Source organism: Halichoeres trimaculatus, unplaced genomic scaffold (genome assembly GCF_033239565.1).
Source record: "Halichoeres trimaculatus isolate MK-OKI-2021-1 unplaced genomic scaffold, fHalTri1.1 fHalTri1_scaffold_20, whole genome shotgun sequence".
Classification (NCBI taxonomy): Eukaryota; Metazoa; Chordata; class Actinopteri; order Labriformes; family Labridae; genus Halichoeres; species Halichoeres trimaculatus.
Window position 1 is genome coordinate 24,986,606 of NW_027437198.1, and position 19,545 is coordinate 25,006,150.

The 19,545-nt window shown below is 40.6% G+C and overlaps 1 protein-coding gene and 1 long non-coding RNA gene across 2 annotated transcripts in view; one reads left to right on the top strand and one right to left on the bottom strand.

Moving 5' to 3' along the window:
* LOC141810186 (uncharacterized) overlaps positions 1-19,545 on the bottom strand; it is a 94,999-nt gene that overhangs the window by 4,103 nt on the left and 71,351 nt on the right. The window lies entirely within an intron of this gene.
* Positions 1-19,545, top strand: part of rnd2 (Rho family GTPase 2) — a 38,817-nt gene that overhangs the window by 1,095 nt on the left and 18,177 nt on the right. The window contains exon 3 of the mRNA XM_074697310.1: positions 247-334. Within this exon, the coding sequence (XP_074553411.1) occupies positions 247-334 (88 nt within the window). The remainder of the gene's footprint in view (positions 1-246; positions 335-19,545) is intronic.

A 19,545-nucleotide genomic window follows, 5' to 3' on the forward strand; every position in this document is an offset into this window, starting at 1 on the left:
GTTCAGTACTTGTTCAGCAGGTCTCCTCCACCTGATTTGAGACAGAGTAATGAAAGCCTGTCACACAGCTCCAGCAGCCCTGCACTGACTGAACTGACTCTAATGTGTCTTTAATTCCACCTTTAAAACTCAAGCTTTAATAATAACATCCAGGATTCAGCTTTATTCACCAGCTGCCTCATTTTCAGCCTGATGCTCCCTCTGCTCTGTGCAAACACTCCATTAAAACAACCCTCTCCCTTTCAGAACTATGTGCCCACAGTGTTTGAGAACTACACCGCCAGCTTTGAGATCGAGAAGCACCGGATCGAGCTGAACATGTGGGACACGTCAGGTAAGATGATTTCACACACAGCGTCTGATATCAAACCCCTCCCTGCCCCAGCCCCAGCCTCAGCCTCTGATCTGTCACGGTGTCTGTGATCGTGGGAGGACTGGCTCCAACTTTTCCAGCAGTCGTTTCTCAGACGAGTTGTTTTGACCTTGCCAGCTTCGTGTCGTTCTTATTTTAAGCCGACGACTCTGGGTATTTATGATTGTTGTCTTTTCTAGAAACCTCGGTGCCAGTCATGTCTCAGGGTGCCTTGTGTTTGCATTCCTTCCCCTGCTGGTCACTGGCTCTTCCCAGGCCCCGGGGTCAGGTGGCTGTAGGGTTCGGGGGGAGGGCGTGGAGAATGGAGACAGGATGGGCCTGAAGGCTTCAGCTCCTGTTACGACTGTGAGAGTGTTTCCATCACAGCATCTCTGACGTGTTGTTGTGTTTACAAGTTTGAGCTCCTGACTTTAAAGGGGACATATCCTGCTTGTTTCTCCTTTTCACTATGCCAGACTAGGATGCCTGTAAAGCATTTCTGCCCTCAGTACAAGTCATTTAGTTCCTTCATTGCCCCACAATAGTGTTCTCAGTATCCTCATTTTAGGCCATTCTGAAGATCTCGTTGAAACGCTCCGTTTTGAGAATGACCTCCAGTAACCTCGCAACGTCACAGCCCTTTGTGCTCTGATTGGTCAGTTCTATCAGAGGGGCGGAGGGGGTAGAGCCAGGGGGCGGTTTTTGCAGCATGGCAGTATTTACAAAATCGCCATATTGGATGGAGCAGACCGAGCGAGTTTGCTGTTTGCCAAAACTTCACTGTAAGGCATTGATAGCACTAATAAAATGGCAGAGTGTAGGATACGTCCTTTTGTATTGGACCCCGAGTCAGACCTGGACGGTTCTGCAGCTCAGGAGGAAGAAAATCCACCTGGACACAGATCATCTCAGGACGCTTCAGTGTGGTGAGTCAAACTGGTACTGTAACATGTATAGTTTATACGTGGGAATATAGGCAGACTTCACCAATAAACTATTTCTATAACAGGGCTCCATCCTGCTCCTTCACTTTTCTCTGTCTGTTTTATCCATCATGCTGAAAGTGTCGTCTAAAGATCGCCTCTACCGTCAGTTCCTCCCTATGTTATTACCGCAGCATTATTGTGGTCCAGGTTCACAGTGCATGTCAGAACAAGCATGTAAATATCACAGTCTCACAAGTATTACCACGTCTGCTAAAACTACAGTGTTTTAACTGCTAATTCACCATGTAAAGCCGAGCTGCTCAGCAGAGCAGAGTCCCTGCATCCAGCACTCAGTCAGTCGGCTCTTGGTGGGTGTATCCCTCGGTGGCGGTTGTGTGACTAACTGACATCACAGAGGAGGAGCTGCTTTATCAGATTACTCCAATAAAAAGAAAAGATCCTCGTGTCGTCATGACGGTCAAAATCTTTCGGTCATACCACAATGACCTATTTTCAGAGGCATCAAATCTGGTTCTAGGATATCAGAAAAAATACAATATCTCATTTTTTGAAAATTCCGGGGGTAAAAAGTCTTGTTTTCAAATTTATTATATTATATGTAAATATTAAATCAGGGATCAGCTTGATATGTCCCCTTTAGGGTTTGCTTGAGGAGCTTGAGATGACTCCTACGGGTGTCAAACTCCTCAGAATAGCATCCTGTGGTTGTGCCATCAGGAGGGACTTTCCGTGACATCCTTTGTCAGCCCAAATTCCTCTGATGTGACTCAGTGTGTGGAAGTAGTTTTGACCGTCAGGCAGCCACGCTCCACCTCATCCCAGTTTAGTCCGTGTGGATGGATTAACAGCCCTGAGCTACCCTGAGATCTGCATCTCATCATCCCAGACCAGAGCCTCCCGCAGCTATCAGACCCAGGACAAGGCCGCCTGCTCCCAGAGGGGAATTCCTTCTTTTGCCGTAAACATTCCCAAACCTAAAACTGTCTCCACGGCGGGAGATGATGAGTGTTTTTTTATGTAAGAGAATGTTGTTTTTCCACGAACCGCATCGTGACCCAGAGAGTAAATCTGCTTGAGCCTGTCAGTCAGGGGTCAGGGTCCTCTGGGGCCCAGGGCCACGACTTAGCAGATTTCCTTATCTGTAGCTGGAGAGCCTAATGATATAGTGGGAATGTTATGCTCCTGTCCATCTTTAAAACCCCAAACCACCTTCGGCTGTCTTTAATCCTCAGCCAGGAGCCGCCCACAACAAACATGACGTCACCCAACCCACAGGGCAAATGGAAATGTGTGTGTGTGTGTTTCTGTGTGTGTACTCAGAGGTTTTTGTTGTGTGTCATTATTCAACACTTCACAGCAAACACAGATGTTCATATCTCCTCTCAACAAGGAAATAATTGGCTCGTACTCAGATGAAAAAGAAATCCTCGATTCAAAGAAAAGAGAAACTCTCCTTTTACTCAGCGTCGCCTCCTCCTCCTCCTTCTCCTCCTTCTCCTCCTCTGCTCGGGTTTAACTCCTGTCATGTGTGCTAACACCAGCAGCAGCAGCTACAGAAGCTCCAGGCTATTACTGACGGTCACAGCAGCTTTTATGGGAGAAAAACTAAAGACTGAAATCAATTTATATATCTCTGCCATCAGAGCTTTTTCTCAGTGAGGTGAAGGAGGTATGTGACGTGTTTCAGGAGACAGAAATGCTGTTAATGCTCCTGTGAGGAGTTAAAAAACATGACTGAAAGAAAAACAAAAATGTCTTAATAATAAATAAAAATATTGATTAAAAAAACCTTTATTTTAGTCTTAGATTATAAAACTGGGTTGGAAAAAGTGTAGATGTCAGATCTCCTAAATAAAACCTAAGAATTGACTCATATGTGATGTTCAATTTTTTGGGGAAAATCTGGCTTCTGATACAGTCTGTAGACATCATTATTCAACTTTTTCACATGGTCTAGTGTTAAAACAGCAACTAATGTTCACAAATAATTAGAACTATTGAAGAATCACAATTTAAATCCAATCAGCACCCAAAAATCATAAAATAATCAAATAAGGAGAAAAGCAATAATTTAACCCCCAGCAAAGACTGTTCAAGTGAAAAACATTTCAGTGTTGAAGTAAAGAAGAGTTTGATTTTTGCCTGAAAAAACACTGAAATTTAAATGAAGAAGAAGAAATCTGAGGTACGTTTTGACCAGAAGGGGCGCCAAAGGTAACACGAGTTAAAAAGAGCTTTAGACCTCATACACACCTAGCTAAGTATTTTCGAAATCAAACATCCCTCCTTATCCCCCCCCCCAAAAAAAAAAAAAAAATGATGAAACATTTGGTGTTGACAAAAACCAAAAATCTTCACTTTCACTAGAGTTTTCAGTGACAAAAAAAAAGATTTGTGTGGATTATTAGGCACACACAGAAAACTGCATCTCCTCTATATTTTAAATAGTTAAGCCTCTAAGACAGGATTTTACTTTGCTTCATCAGTGGATTATTATTAAGTGTATAAAAATATCTGCGGTTTCCCAGATACTCAGCTACCTGTGGACGCTGCCTTAATCTAAGACCTGTATGTATGACAGACAATTGGCGGGGAAAACGGACCATTTGTACTTACTAACGGGGAAAAAAAAGTTGATTAGTGGTTAGCATGAGCAAGGGTAATATGTTACAGTTCCAGACAAAATATGCAAAGACAGTGGACAATCCTTTGGATGTGTTGCCATACAGCAAATTTAGATTAAGGAGACACATTTTTTCAGTGAACAGACAAGATGAAGGAGACAAACCCGCAAGTTCAAGATCGCCAAACTTTCTCTTTCTCTTTGTTTACCTGATTGACTCACGGACAACAGCTGTTCGTCCATGTGTATTCTTGAAAGCCAATCTCAATTTTTCTGGCTAAAAAATGTTTTTCTTGATAATCTCTCAGTCAGATTTACTGCTGATAATAAGTGGTAGACATGCACATTTCATTTTTGTTTTGATAGGGTTTTCCAGCAGGTTCCCCTGAATTATGACACAATCTTCACCCATGTCTCTTTCATGGTGTGATTAGTTAACTGGCCGATTATTTGCAGTCGTGCATGCGGCTAACGCTGCAGCCAAACGGGCCGTTCCAGAGCAGATCCTTAGGACTGATGGCCCATTTGCTCATTTACTGAATATCATCTTCTTTTACCCCATGTATAACTAAAAACAGACTGAAATGACTTCAATAAGAAGAAAAGACAAAATACACAACGTCTAGACTAGCCTGATAAACATATCGACTCCTACTAGAACTAGTAGACTTTGGGAAGCGAACTACCACTAGTTGAAGCTGTAGTTTCAAATTATAGTGCTATAATGCTGTAATGCTCTACTACCTGTATGTAAACAAACACAGATGACAAATGACACCTCTAAGGCTGTATCATGGTCCAGAAACAGGAACTGTGTTGGACTAGCTACACTCAGACAATAAATTAGACATCATTTCTTTAGACTACCTACTTTTAGAGTAGAAACTGAGTCTAAACTTAAATTTCTGTTTGATTAGTCAGGGATGAGTCGCAAAATAACCAAACAAACACTGTCAGCTGCAAATATTCAACTCGAAGTGCACTCAAATGAAGTTTTCTCATCTACTTTTTAAATATCTATATCTTTAAGACCCACCAAGTGAGAATAGAAGCCAAAAACATGAAAACAGATTTTTCTTTTTCCACCTAACACAGAAACCTCGCAGGACTTCCTGTTCCTGGCATCACAATAAACAGAGCTGTGGACACTTTCACTCCAACCTGACATTTGTTTCGCTCCGTCCTCCACGCCGCCCTTCTGTAAACCCCCCCTCCACCCTCTCCACCCTCTCCGACACACAGCTGCTGTTTATTTCTGACAGCCCCCTCCACATAAAGTATTGTCTCCCCTTTTAATTGCTGCTGAAGTCTGCCTGCTGTGGTCTGGCTCCGCTCACAAAGCATTATTGATCAATCCGAGGCGAGGCTATTTAAACAGCTCGCGCCTCGCCTGGCTCGTGTTTCCCCGGCACGGTTAGCTGTGTTCTGCCATTAAAAGTGTTCCCAGCATCCTCTGCAGCGGCGTGGAAGTGGACCATTGATTCCTCTGGTCTCATTAAATTCTGGTTCCTCTACAAGGTCTCGTCCTCGCAGGGTGGGTGAGACGAGGGGTGAGGTGTTTAACTCTCTGAGGTGTGTGTGCTCTGAGTGAATGGGTGAAACAAGGAGCTCTTTAGCTTCCAGGAACATGGAAACAGCTTCTGTCTGTGTTTGTATTCTTCCCCGCGCTCAGCTCCAGACTATCTGGAGAATTAAATCAATTAGGAAGTGATTGAGTTGAATTCAAATGAGAAAAGCGCCGAATCACCCGCGCAGCCATGTTACATGAGTGATAGATGGAGTTGTCTCTTTCTCTGTGCCATGTTTCTGTGTTGTAATTAAGTTTTCAAGCAGCCCGAGCTGTTAGGCAGTCAAAATGTCAGTGTGACTGGGTGATAACTAATCTGAGAGCCATTAGCGATTACTGTCGACACTCCCGGGCCGCTGGTAGTCGGCCAGTCTGAGGTTTTCACAGAGCCTGAGGCACTTCCACACTCCTCCTCTCCTCCTGGTGTGTTCAGGGTGCCTGGGAAACTCTCCCTCCAGCCTCGGCCCCACACTAACACTCCACAAAGAGGTGTGTGGGTTTCCCCGATCTCCTTACAGCAGTGCGCTCACGTCTCTTCCTGTTTCTCCTCTCGCGGCCTCTAACTCCTGCCCTGATTCTCACATTCTGCTCCGTCATGCTGGAGTTGTGCTTTCAAGTGGCAATCCACAAGAATCTTGTTTTTCTTTGGGCTTTGCAGACATCTTTGCCACTAATCGCTCAAACTGTGGTGTTTCTTTCCCAGCAGCCACTTGTCATTCAAGCCACACGTCCTCCTCTTTCATACCACAAAGTTCTGTTGATGAAATTTGAGCACTCTCGCCTGATTTTTTGATGTTCGCCACGCCATGTCTGTGTAACCGCCCAGGTCTTTCCATGCTTGTTTCCAAAAAGTGTTGCCGCTCCTGCTGGGAACATGAAACACATCACCTGCCCGGCATGGGGTGCTCACAGCAACAGAAATGAAAGCTTTCACAAACCGGCTGCAGTTTGAGGCTCTATTGTGCCGCACAGTTGGCGAAAGAAAGCAGAAAAACATGTTTCATCCAAAAAACATTGAAGCAGACTCTTAAATCCAAAGTCACACAGATTACTGAGCCACTCTGCAGAGTCTGTATCTGGTTAAGTCACGTTACATGATTCCTTCATTGCTCATCCTTTACACCAAGGCTCTGGAGCCTCATGTAGCTCTTTGACACTTTGAGTTTTTATTTTTCTTACAGAGGGTATTGGTAATTAAAGAAATGACACTAAATGAAATCATGGGTTTACATTTTGTTGAACTAAATATGCATCACATCTTGTTATTAAGCCTGCCACAACTCTACTTCACCTCCTACAACTACTCCTTTTCATTTAACTGACAACGAGTCAGTTTAACATACATGTTTGATATGTGCAAAGACATTAGCAAACAACAAAAAAATGAAGAGATGAGCAACATTATAAATATGTTATCAATTCCAAATATACTTTTAAAAAACAAAAAAGTATGTGTAATCTTTATGTTTTCAAAAATTTCAATGCTTGCAAATTGAAACAAAATCAAAATTTTAGAAATTTCTGCAAATTTTTCTTTTTTTCAATGCTTGAAAATTTTGAAAAATTCCTCATTTTTTTTGAAATATTTGCTTATTGTACAGTTTCAAAAAAATGTGAAATTTTTTTGCTTTTTTGAAAGAAAAAAAATGATTTTTTTAAATTACTTTTTGAAAATTTTCAAAGACTTTGAAATTTCCCAAAATGTTATGATTTTTTGAAAGAAAAAAAATGATTTTTTAAATTACTTTTTGAAAAATTTCAAAGACTTTGAAATGTCCCAAAATGTTATGATTTTTGAAATTTATTAAATATAAAATATTTTTGAGGTCTTGCAATAACTCAAAATTTAAAAAGTTTTGTAATTTTGAAAATTTTTGAAATGTTAACATTTTTAAAAAATATTTGCATATTTTAGAAATTACAAAAAAACTTAATTTTTTGCAAAATTCCTTTAATTTTTTTTTTTTTTTTTTTTAATTATTCCAAAATGTTGAATCTTCCAAAAAGATTTAGAATTTTTGAAAATTTCTTGAAATATAAAATATTTTTGAAATCTTTCAATTGTTTTTATATAAAATTTTTTCGAAATTTTGCAAATTTCTCAAAGGTTAAAACTTTCTGAAATTATTGCAAATTTATTTATAATGAAAAAAAAAAAAAAAAAAAAAACTAACATCACTCGTAAAACTTCTTAAATAAAAAAAACCTAATATAAATAAGTGTTTCCTCGATTTTTACTAAGTATAGAATTTATACACTTTATCATCTCCATTGTATAGATAAAGTTTTTTGTGTTTCCAGAATGACTTTAATCCAGGTTTTAATCCAAAATAGCTCCTATAGTAGAACGTAAAGGTTGCAGATCCCTGCTTTACACCCTCATAGACACACACAGACATATGTTTGCTTATTATTTCTGAGACAATACAAATGTGTCACGCTACACTCCCTCCTCTCATACCAACTTTCCGACATTCCTGGTGTCTTTGTGCTCCTATAACTCCACATTCCCGGCTCACTGGACCAGCGTGGGGCATCCAGAGAGCTGTAAAAACAAGCCGAGGTCTGTGGGCCGTCTGTGCCTCGACACTTTCTGCTAATTTCTGATTAATCTTTAATAGAAAATGAGGGAAGTACAAGCACAACGCAGCGCAGAAATTACAGCAACAGACCTGCTCCTTTCTCTCAAACCGTCTGCTCACAAAGTGCTGTCAGACCTGAGAAGCCAGAATGCTAATCACAGGAGATAAAATTATCTGAATCACTTCACTAAAGTTGGAGATTAAGCCTCCTAATGCTCCATTTCGCTCTCTTCTCTTTGAACAGTTTTCACTTTCAGACTGAGACGCTGCTGAGGGGGCTGGAAGCTGCTGGAAAAGGCAGCTGCATATAAATCTGCAGAAAATAAATACACCTTTTGTTTATTTTTGTCAGGCTCCTGAAGGGAGTGTGACGACATGCTTTCATATGCTGTTCACAAGCCTGAGTGTATGCACCGAGCCTAAGCAGCTCAAAGAGGCTGCTGCTCTCTGCTGAACCCGCCCAGGGCAATAACTGCCTCAACCAAACCTGTTTTGATGATGCAGAGCAGGCTGGAAGGCACTCCCCGGCACCGGGGGGAGAGCGCCCGCCTGCGTGACAGTTTCGGGTAATAAGTAAACAGAAGATAGTGTAAGGATGGTGAAATCCTGTTACTGAAAATAACTGTTTGTGGCCTCCTAATTAAATAAACACATGCATTCAGAGGCTGGAGATAGATCCTTCTATGAACAAACGCTTTGTCTTAACTGGGACTGAGCATGCTCTGTGAGGTTCGTCGTCAGTTTGATCAATTTCTCAGAGTGTTTTTGATTCTGTTTTCATCCAAAAGTAAAAATTAGGGATGGTCGAGTATCGGTGTCAGGTATCGGGCCGATACCAGACTCATTTCAAGGCATCAGAAGCCGATACTCAAGGCAGAAAAATCTTATGATGAGTTAGTCCTCCTCACCAGTAGTTGGCGCTGAATTGCTGCAGTTTGACACCACAACAAATGTGCGTACAGTCTTGTTCAGACATCATGGATGAACCAGTGAGACAACTGTTGAACTGTTTTATCGTTCTCCTTAGTTTAGTTTAGTTTTTGCACTTTTATAAATTTGTTAAAACAAATCGTAAAGTTAGAGAGTTGTTTGTGTTTGATTTTGGACTTAAGGCCCGTTTACAGGACAATAGTTTAAGGATGAAACGCAAAAGTATTGTTGCTTTTTGGCCTCGCATTCACACAGAAACTGAGTTGCCGATTAAATCAAAAACTTTTGAAAACGGCCGCCATTGTTGCCGTGTAAACACCAAGTCAGTCTTAGTGGAAATGCTGGCGTCACACTCTGCTCAAGAGGGAGTTTTTGTACCAGTATCAGTCTGGAAAAAAGTGGCATTGAACATCCCTAGTGAAAAAAATAACACTTTGAATATATGATCTTAAAAAATAAGAGCAAAAAATTCATCAAACTTTGAAAAAAAGGAGCCAATAGGGTCGACACAATTAAGTTATAAAAATAACTATGGAGTGAAAAGTATGGTAGCCCTGAAGCGCAAATGAAGACAACACAAGAAAAAAAAAAATTGTTGCCGTGTAAACACCAAGTCCGCGCTTTTAGTGAAAACGCTGGTGTCACACTCTCAAGAGGGGAGTTTTCTTACTGGTATCAGTCTGAAAAAAGTGATATTGAACATCTCAAGTAAAAAAATAACACTTTAGAATTATCTCTTATAATAATCTTAAAAAAATAAGAGTGAAAAATTCATCCAACTATGAAAAAAAGGAGCAAATAAGGCCGACAACAAAGATGTGAAAAAATCATGGAGTAATACGTACGGTAGCCCTGAAGTGCAAATGAAGACAACACAAGAAAAAATAAAGAAAAAGAAAAGCACATTTCATCCTGATTGAAAAGATTTTTTTTAGCTCTTGTTGTGTTTTACACCTCAGGGCCACCGTAGAAAAAGTCTTCCACAGAGGCAAACTTCACCTCCACCCGTGTGGTCCAGACTAAAATATCTCAGTGATTACCTCCATCTCTTTCACACCACAAACCTGAGCCTGACCCAGTGAATCCAGCTGATCTCTGTTATTAATCGACTCTTCCTGTGTCTGTGCGTGCGGCCTCAGCGCCTCCACAGACGCTGCAGGCGCTGACTCACAGGAACATTAAAGACATGTCTAGACACAACCCGGGACTAAATATTATCGAAACTGCTCCTGAAGGGCGAAACCTCAACAAACCTTTTTGTTGACCTGAAAATGTTGAGTCACTGCACGTGAGTCTCCATTAATTCAATAAAGCAGCTGTGCACCATACAGGAGGAGGTCAAGAGGGGTTAAGAGCCAATCAGGATGGTGACACACCATCAAAACATCATCATACAGTCTGATAAAAATACAGACTGGATCAACACGACTGTAGCCTCTGTGACGTTTGTTTCTGAAGCGTTTGGAGGTGCTTTACCTGGAAATGATGACTCAGCATAACTTTCACTTGACCTCACTAGAGGCAAAGAGGTGTGCAGGCGCACCTGTAGCTTCTTTCCAAACAGCTACCTGCTCTGTAAGGTCTGTTAGGTCATCCATGCTATTATTTAGGAAAAAGAAAAAGGTTTGATGACTTTAAATGCAGTATTTTGCCTGTACACTGCAAAAAAATGAAATCTTATCAAGTGTTTTTGTCTTGTTTTCAGTAGAAAATGTCTTTTTTAGACTAAATATGAGCCACATTCACCTAATCAGTCCAGAAAAATATCTTAATTCAAGTTATTCAAAGACAAAAATGAGGTCTGAATTGTTTGTGATAAGTAAAAAAAATCTACCAATGGAACAAGAGAAAAGTTACTTGTTTTAAAACATTATTCTAATTTCAAGAAAAATGTTTAGTAAATTTTTCTTGTTCCATCTATGGATTTCTAAGTCTTCAAATAGCTTGAAACAAGACATTTTCAGCGCTGATCAGGTGAATGTGACTCAAATCAAGTAAAACAAGACAAATTCTACTTAAAACAAGTCAAAAACACTTGAAAATATTTCATTTTTTTGCAGTGTATGCCTCTAGTCAGAGAGGATAGGACAGTGGATAGAGATGGAAACAGAGTGAGAGTGGGGAATGACATGCAGGAAACAGGCCGCTAGCTGGTCTCGAACCTGGGCCACCCACTTGAGGGCAAACCTCATGGGGCGCGACCTAGATCGCTAAGCCATCCTCGCTCCTCAAAAGACATTTTTTACTTAAAATGCGACAAAAACTCTTGATAAGATTTTAGTTTTTGCAGTGTAAAGATCTTCTTTTTTGAATGGGTGTTTATGTGGTTTATAAAGCTTTTGCAGCCAGCCCCTAGTGGACACTTAAGGAACTGCAGGTCATTGTAATCTATCAGGCAAATTCCACTGCCCGTGCTGCTGAAGCGCCGGCGTGCACCCAGGCGCGAGAAATACGCTTCAGGTCTATTTTCTGCGCGGCCGCTTCCAAACCTCATAAATTCACTGTCGGAAGATTCCAAATAAAACACAATGCACAAACTCTCGAACATAAATTTTCCCCATATGTTATAAATACGTCACATCTGGAGGCACGTGCATCAGGGAAACAGTCGGTCAGAGGGTCCCAGACGTAACACGACGCCATGGATGAAGAGAAGCTGATCTTGGAAGTGGAGAAGTTCAGCATCCTGTATGATCCCAAACATCCTTTTTATGAGGATACAGGCGGAAAGGACAAGGTGTGGACTGACATATCAAAAGTTATGGGAGTGGATGGTGATTGCTTCTAGTGAGTTTTGACCATTTGGAGCAAGACCACGGCGCTCCGCTGCGGTGGAAATTAGGGGTAATTCTGAGTTTAGTTCCTGATTGGGTTGAGGAAATAAACAATTTTTAATGTTTTTTCATGACACTGCAGAAATATTAGTCTAGACCAGAGTTTTCTTGTTTTATTTGGACATAAAACTTTATTTGCATAAAGGGGATCGTATAAGGATCATTTTTATTGTGTGTTTCATGCAGAGAAAGGAAGTTTTGCAGCTCTAATGTGAGCACAACTGTTGTTGTTTTCCTGTGCCGCGGCGCCAGTCTCCCCCTGACAGATACTTGAATGCCACCGAAGGTATTTCTGGACTCAGGAGGGAACTGCTCTGTCCTCTGGGGGCTTACGAGCCTGACAGCAGCACATCAGAGAGCAGAACCTGACTGTTTCATGACTTTCATGCCTCTGGTGTCGAGTCTGGATGAGCCTGGTGTCACATCACGATCACAGCGATGAAAGTGGAGATCAGCATTATCTTAGATGTTTCAGATTAAATGGAGAGCGCTGCCTGTGGTGATATGGATGTGTCACAGAGTGTAACCGAGCTAAAAAGAGTCAGAACTAGTCTCTAGTTGAGTTAAAGCATCAATTTTAGTTTAAAAAAAGTAGAATTATGACTAATTTAGCGTGTACTTCATCCCTGGTTCTGAAAAGTGAATCACAACCGTCTCCTGCACCCTGATCCAGATCCTGTGACATTACAGAAAGTCTGCAGGACAGAAACAGTGTGAGCCTCATCCTGTGGTTGTCAAGCGAGCATCCAGCTGCGCCTCATCCCTGGGTATCAGGCCTCACGCTCTGAGACTATCACACAACAAGTCGACAAGTTTGAAAAAGAAAAGGTTGAATGTAAGAAACTGGAGGTGGAGGGTTTTACGAGTGCTGGGTGGCGTGATGTAACTTTTCAGGAGGTGGTCACCCTTTTTCTCCGCATTCATTCCTCTCCTGCATGAATGTTCCACCTCTGATGGTCCATTAGTCTCAGCGCGGAGGTCAGCAGCAGTCAGGGGGCCGTGTTAAGCTGGGGGCTGGGCAGGAGAGCAGCATGGACGGGAGCCAGCCTCTCTGACAGCGACACACAGGCTGTAATTACCACGGCGAGTATCTGCTCTCCTCAGCAGAGCGTGCACGCTCGCAGACACCTTTAGACGCTCTGCATCTCTTTACACGCACACACACAAACAAACCGTGCTCTGGAGGACATGAACCCGTCCTCCTGATCTCTTATCTCTGACCGCGAGCCTGTAAATGTGACCACGGTGAAGCCTCCACACACTCCTCCTGCACGTCTCAGCCCCGGTGCACCGTCAGCTTTCTGCTGAGGGTATAATCTGCTTAAAGAGCATGTCTGCAGCTGAACGCCACTGCACACCGCTGATAGGCTGTGTAAGGCTTTTACTTAGTTAATGTGCCAAAGGAATAATCAAAGTGATAAGTTATTAAGGACGAGCATTAACCAGGCTGCATTAAAAAGGAGTCTTATGGTAGGTTGGGAGGGAAAAGAGCTTTTAGGGCTTTTGATGAGCTCACACTCGCTCAGATTACAAGCTCCGTCTTAAGCTGCGGCGTGGAGGAGCAAGAATGGAGCTATTATAGAGTGTGATGCAGAATAAAGAGGATGAAATGAAGAGTTTGGAGTGTTTTTATGAGAGTGACAGGTTCACAAAGGAGAAAACATGAGAATAAACATTATTTAATGGTGGAGATGAAACTTTCAGACTTTGTTATCATTGTTTGGTGTTTCCTGATGAGGCTGTTCTACATTATACCAACAACTTTATCGATTCGTCCTGGGAATTTTCTCTGTACTAAAAGAAGCTTTACAGGTTTACTGAGTCAACAACATTAAATTGAGTTAATAGGTAAATAAATATGAAATTAGTCACTGGATTTGTAGACACTGTAAAAAAAAGAAAATGTCTCGTTATACTTGATATGAGCCACTTTAAACTGATCATGTTTTGTTTCAAGTTATTCAAAAGACAAAATGAGGTCTGAATTGCTTGTAACAAGCCAAAAAAATCTGCCAATGGAAAAAGAAAAACTTATGGGGAAATTTTGCTTGAAACTAGAATAATGTCTAAACACAAGTATCTTTATTCTTCTTCCATTGGCAAGTTTTTTTTTTAACTTGTTACAAGCAATTCAGACCTCATTTTTGTCTTTAAATAACTTGGAGCAAAACATTTTTCTGGACTGATAAGTTTAAAGTGGCTCATATCAAGTTTAAAAAAGACCATTTTTACTTAGAATAAGACAAAACACAAGGATTTTTTTTTGAATGGGTGTTAATGTGGTTTATAAAGCTTCTGCATTCAGCTCCTAGTGGACACTTGAAGAACTGCAGTTAAGTAGAGGTCGACCGATATGGGTTTTTTGGGGCCGATGCCGATGCTTTCCAAATTTGGGCAGCCGATGCCGATATGCATAGCCGATTTTTCCAATTTGGTATTCAGGCCGATTGTTAGATAAATATACATTTGTCATATTTTTGTGAAACGCAGCAATTTCTGAGCAACTAAAAGAAATCTATTACAACAAGTCGTGTCCAGTCCTCTGAACATTTATTCAGCTTTCAAAACAATGAAATATTTTGAAATTTGAAATTTAAACTTATTAATATAATTTGAACAAAAGTATGTAATGTATCCAAGTGGTTCCACAAGTTTGAGGTGCTCATCTTTTTTGTGCCTGATCAAAAATTATGTCATTTTATACAACGGATCAAAAATCGGCTTTTTTAAAAGAAAATACAGCCGATGGTCGATAGGCTCATGTCAAGTTTAAAAAAGACAATTTGTCTTTAAAATAAGACAAAACACAAAAATCCTTTTTGAATGTGTGTGTATGTGGTTTGAAAAGCTTCTGCAGTCAGCCCCCAGTGGGCACTTGAAGAACTGCAGTTTAGCTTTAAGTCTGCTTGTTGATGAAAACAAATGCACAAGTTGTAGAGGAGGTTTTACCGAAAAACACGAGTCTAATTTTAAGTTTTGGCCCTGATTGAGAAAAAAAATATTTTTTAATTTTTTTCTTTAGTTAAATGGTTTTTTTACTTGTTACAAATAAATCAGACCTCATTTTTGTCTTTAAATGACTGAAAACAAGACATTTTCTAGACTGAAAAGTTAAAAGTGGCTCATATCAAGTATAAAAAAACTGTTTCTAATTAAAATAAGACAAAAACACTTGATAAGATTTCATTTTTTTGGAGTGTACAGATAATTACTGCAAGATGTTTCTGCAATGAGAGTTGAAATTCTATTCCAAAGCCGATTTATGCTAACCGCTAGCATATCAATGCTTTTTCCCCATATACCTTAGCATCAAACTAGCGCTATTTTGTTTATGTATGATAAATAAGTGAATTTATACCATGTTGAGTGTATTGAAAAGGAATCTCTTGAGAGAAAGTACGACATGTCTTTGTGAGTTTAGTTCAGGAGCAGATTTTTCTTGTTAAACTGTTAGCTAATGGCTAAGCTAGGATAGCTGCGGCAGACTCGTCGATGCAAGGTCTGGCAGCTCTGGCATAATGTAAAGAACCAATAAGGGAATCGTTAGGCATAAAAGCTAACGATATCAGTGGATTGAAATGTTTCTCATTGATTCTTAACAGAAACCAGTTTCCTGAGCTTTTTATTTCTGCTGCTCGAGAACAAAAAGCAACAAGTGTCACTCACCTAGCGACTGTAAAGTAAAGAGAAGGAGCCATAAAGACAGCGAGTGATGGATGTTTGGTGCTCATGTGTGTGGGCATGTGTGAATGAGCGAGTTAGTGTATGGAAATTCCAACAGCTTTGACCTCTGACCCCTGCTTTTGTTCCCCAGCTGACCAGAGGCGTAATGAGGGGCGCTGTGTTGGGAGCCGGGGCACAATGAGACCAGAAAGCGCAGCAGCTTTCTGTATTGTGCTCCAGGCGAGCAGCTCGAGGCGGGGGTAGTGGTGGTGGTGGTGGGGGCGAGGGGGAGTGAAGGGTGAGGCGAGTAAAAGCAGGAAAGCGTGGGGGTGCTGCCCTCAGAGCGAGAGCCGTAAGTGTCCACGAGATTGAAAACCGAGAGAGCGGACAGAAGGAGGAGACAGAAGGAGAAGTGTACATCTGTGCTTTCCCACCCCCTCCTCCTCCTCCTCGCCGCTCCATCCTTCAAGGCTTTTTTGTTGTGAGTAAGATATGTCAGAGGCACCCTCGGGACCTGACCCACTGAGGTCTTTGGGGAGGCAGACACAAAAACGCCAACTGTGTCACACTTTGAACCACGGCAGCTCTCTGGGTCCATGTTAAACAGGCGGCATCGTACGGCCGTATGAACTTAACGCAGCGCTTTGTCTTTAATCATGTGACCTCTGTCTGCATTGACCTGAAGTAACGTGATCTACGACACCATGCAAAGGAGAGCATTCACACAGCAGGAAGTTACTGATCCTCAATGGAGGAACATCAAGGGTGCATGGACTTGACCAGAGGAAGTTGGAGATTTCCGACCAGTCCTGGTGGAGTCGCATCTTCTGCAATTGGCAAAATGATAAAAGAAGCATATTTTGCCACCGAGCTTCTGTTTTTTTTCTTAACCCTTCATGGTACCTTGTTGCCTCTTGGTAACATACCCATTTTTAGCCTTCTGCACTCACACAATAAATCATGGTTGTCATAAAATACTTAAAAAAAGAGATAAGACCTTAAGGATTATTTTTTCTGGACCTCTCCAGTTTTCACCTTGGTAAATTTGATCTTAGTTTCAGCAAAGTTCAGACTCACACTGTGGGCTCTGGTCTACGAGAGTGAAGCTGTGGTCTGTGAGGCTGTTAAATACATTGCAAAAGTTCTGCCACAGTTATTTCTTCTTTGTGTCTCACTAAAGCTGCATATCAGGTAGTAACAGCAACACTGCCCCTATGGTTTCCAGTGGTACTGCTCTGTTTGATCCGTATCTGTAAGCTTCATGGGAACGTGCAGAATTACGGATGAATAAGTTGTGACAAAGGCAATATACCCCCCAACCCCACCCCCCACCCCAAATATCTATAAAAAATATTATTTGTTTTAATTAAATATAAATTATTTATCTATTTAATTAGTTTGATTTTTATTTATTTATCTAATTAATTAATTTATCCTTTTATTTATTTTTATTTTATTTATCTATTTATTTTTTTATGGAGTGCACCTGGCCCAGTGGTTTAGGTCCCTTTTGGTCCATATCCATTAGCTTTATGGAAACGTGTTGAAATACAGATGAATAAGTTGTGACGAAGGCAACAAGCCCCCTCAAAATTTCAAAAAAATATATTTATTTATTTTATGTCATTGCATATTATTTATCTATTTAAATAGTTTTATTTATTATTTAGTTATTTACTTAATTTATTTATTTATTCATTTATTATTTTACTAATTTATAATTTGATTTTATTTTATTATAAATTATTTATCTATTTAATCAATTACTTAATTAATTTTTTCATTTTTTATTTATTTATATTTGTATTTTATTTATTTATTTTTATGGAGATAGCCTAGTGGTTTAGGTCCAGTTTGGTCTGTGTCCATAAGCTTTATGGAAACATGTTGAAATACAGATGAATAGGTTGTGATGAAGGCAACAAGACCCCTCAAAATATCTATAAAAAATATTTATTTATTTATTTTATTATAAATTATTTATCAATTTAATAAGTTATATTTTTTATCCATTTATTTAATTTATTTAGTTATTTATTTATTAATTCTATAATTTATTAATTTATTTTATTTTATTTAACTATGAATTATTTATCTATTTAATCGATTAGTTAATTCTTTTTTTTGTTTTTAATTTATTTATCTTTTGTTTTTTATTTATTTATTTATTTATCTATTTTTTTCTATGGAGCACAGATAGCCCAGTGGTTTAGGTCCCGCTCCATGAGGTTTGCCCTCGAGCAGGTGGCCCAGGTTTGATCCCAGCCTGTGGCCTCTTTCCTACTCTATCTGCTGTCCTCTACCATCACATTAAAGGCATGAAAAAGCCCAAAAAAATCTTAAAAGAGATATACTTTATTGAAAATTTCTTTAGATTATGTTTATTTGATCTATTTTTAGACTAAAAACACTCAAAACGTTTTTTTCTAACTGGCCTCAGTGTGGGTACCATGGAGGGTTAACAAAAGCAGAGACACAAACCAACGCCGCCCGGCTCTTTAACCAGCGTTGTGTTCCTGCTCAGTGAAAGCCTCCGTCAGGAAACCCACCCAGGACTCTGTAGCTCTGCGTCTTTTCCCTCCGTCCACTCCCTCCTCTGAGAGCAACAGAACCCGATGCGGCTCACTTTGATCAGCCCACTTCAAACACACACACTGACTGGTTCTGCTGCTCCAAAAGCTGCTCCTCACCCCCCCGAAACCCCCACCCTGCAAAACCTCCAGGGGAGCGAACCCTCTCAGCATCCGTCTGCAGCCCATCCGAGCGTAAGGGGATACAGAGAGAAGGAGGCCGTCTTTCACCTCCACCTGTCACCCCCCCACCTGCATCTCCACTCGCACACACTCGACAGATCCCATCATTTATGGATGACTTTATTTATAAACAACAGCCAATGCGCTGCCTCTTCCTCTCGACGTGCTGCTGCTTTTTGGGAGTGAAATTGCTCTTGAAGTGGTGCCATGTCTCGGCGGTGGCCTCCCTGGGGGGCCGCAGAGTGGCTGCAGAGATGGATAGCACTGAGCTCGGCGCTGCGTTTGGATGGTTTCACACCAGGGGAAGTGGAGTTGATGGAGCAGAGGATGTCCTTTTTTTCCACTCACAAGATTTTCTTTCAAATGTCCGTGTAGCAGCCGTCTGAATATTCTCACTTCTTCTCTCGTATCTCAGAGACGGCTCTCTGAAAGGAGGAGCCGTGCTCGGTGTTATTACAAGTTTTAATGAAAAATCTTGAGCTGGAGCACATGTTTCCAAAGGATGAGGGATGAGATTGAGAGATGTGTGGGAGTGGAGATAGAGGAGGTGATGTTTTTACAGGAGAAGAGGAACAAAAGGAGATGAAGGTGGATGTGTGCACATGTGAGGAGGAGGCCTGGGCAATGAAACGATAAAGATATGTATCATGAAATAACTACTTTTTGATAGAAATATGAGACAATAGAATTTGGATAGAAATCATTTGTTCATGTTTTGATGGACGATTGATTAGCCAATAACATCTGGGAGGAGGTGATGCAAATATAATCATTTAGCGCTCGCAGAGTGAGTTATCAAACCTGAAACTGTTAGCGGTGTCTGTTTTTGCATCCATATTTGGCATGTTTGAAAGGCAGATGCAAACTGGCACAGTGTCACACACAAATGGCTGAGGTCATCATGGCGCAAGGTACATTAAAAGATGAGAATTTTCCGTGTGCGTATCAACACAGCTGGACTGTCAGAAAAAAAAATAGTGGGGACATATCGTCAATCCCATTGGTTTTCAAAGTGGAGGCCGGAGCCCCCTGGGGGGCCACCAGGAAGCACTAGGGGGGCCTCAAAAAATTTGAGGGAAGGGAAAAATAGAAACTGGTATATTTAATGTATAAATATAATATAAATATAAATATATCTATAAAACAATTTGTCTTGAACATGTAACACGTAAAGTGCCATAATCGTGGAGTTTGTTTGTTTATAATGTCTTATTCTAAACAATTCTTGAAAAAGTGAATAAAAGTTGACAAATACATTCTCAAAGGTGACATCAACGCCATTTCTGAGCTTGAT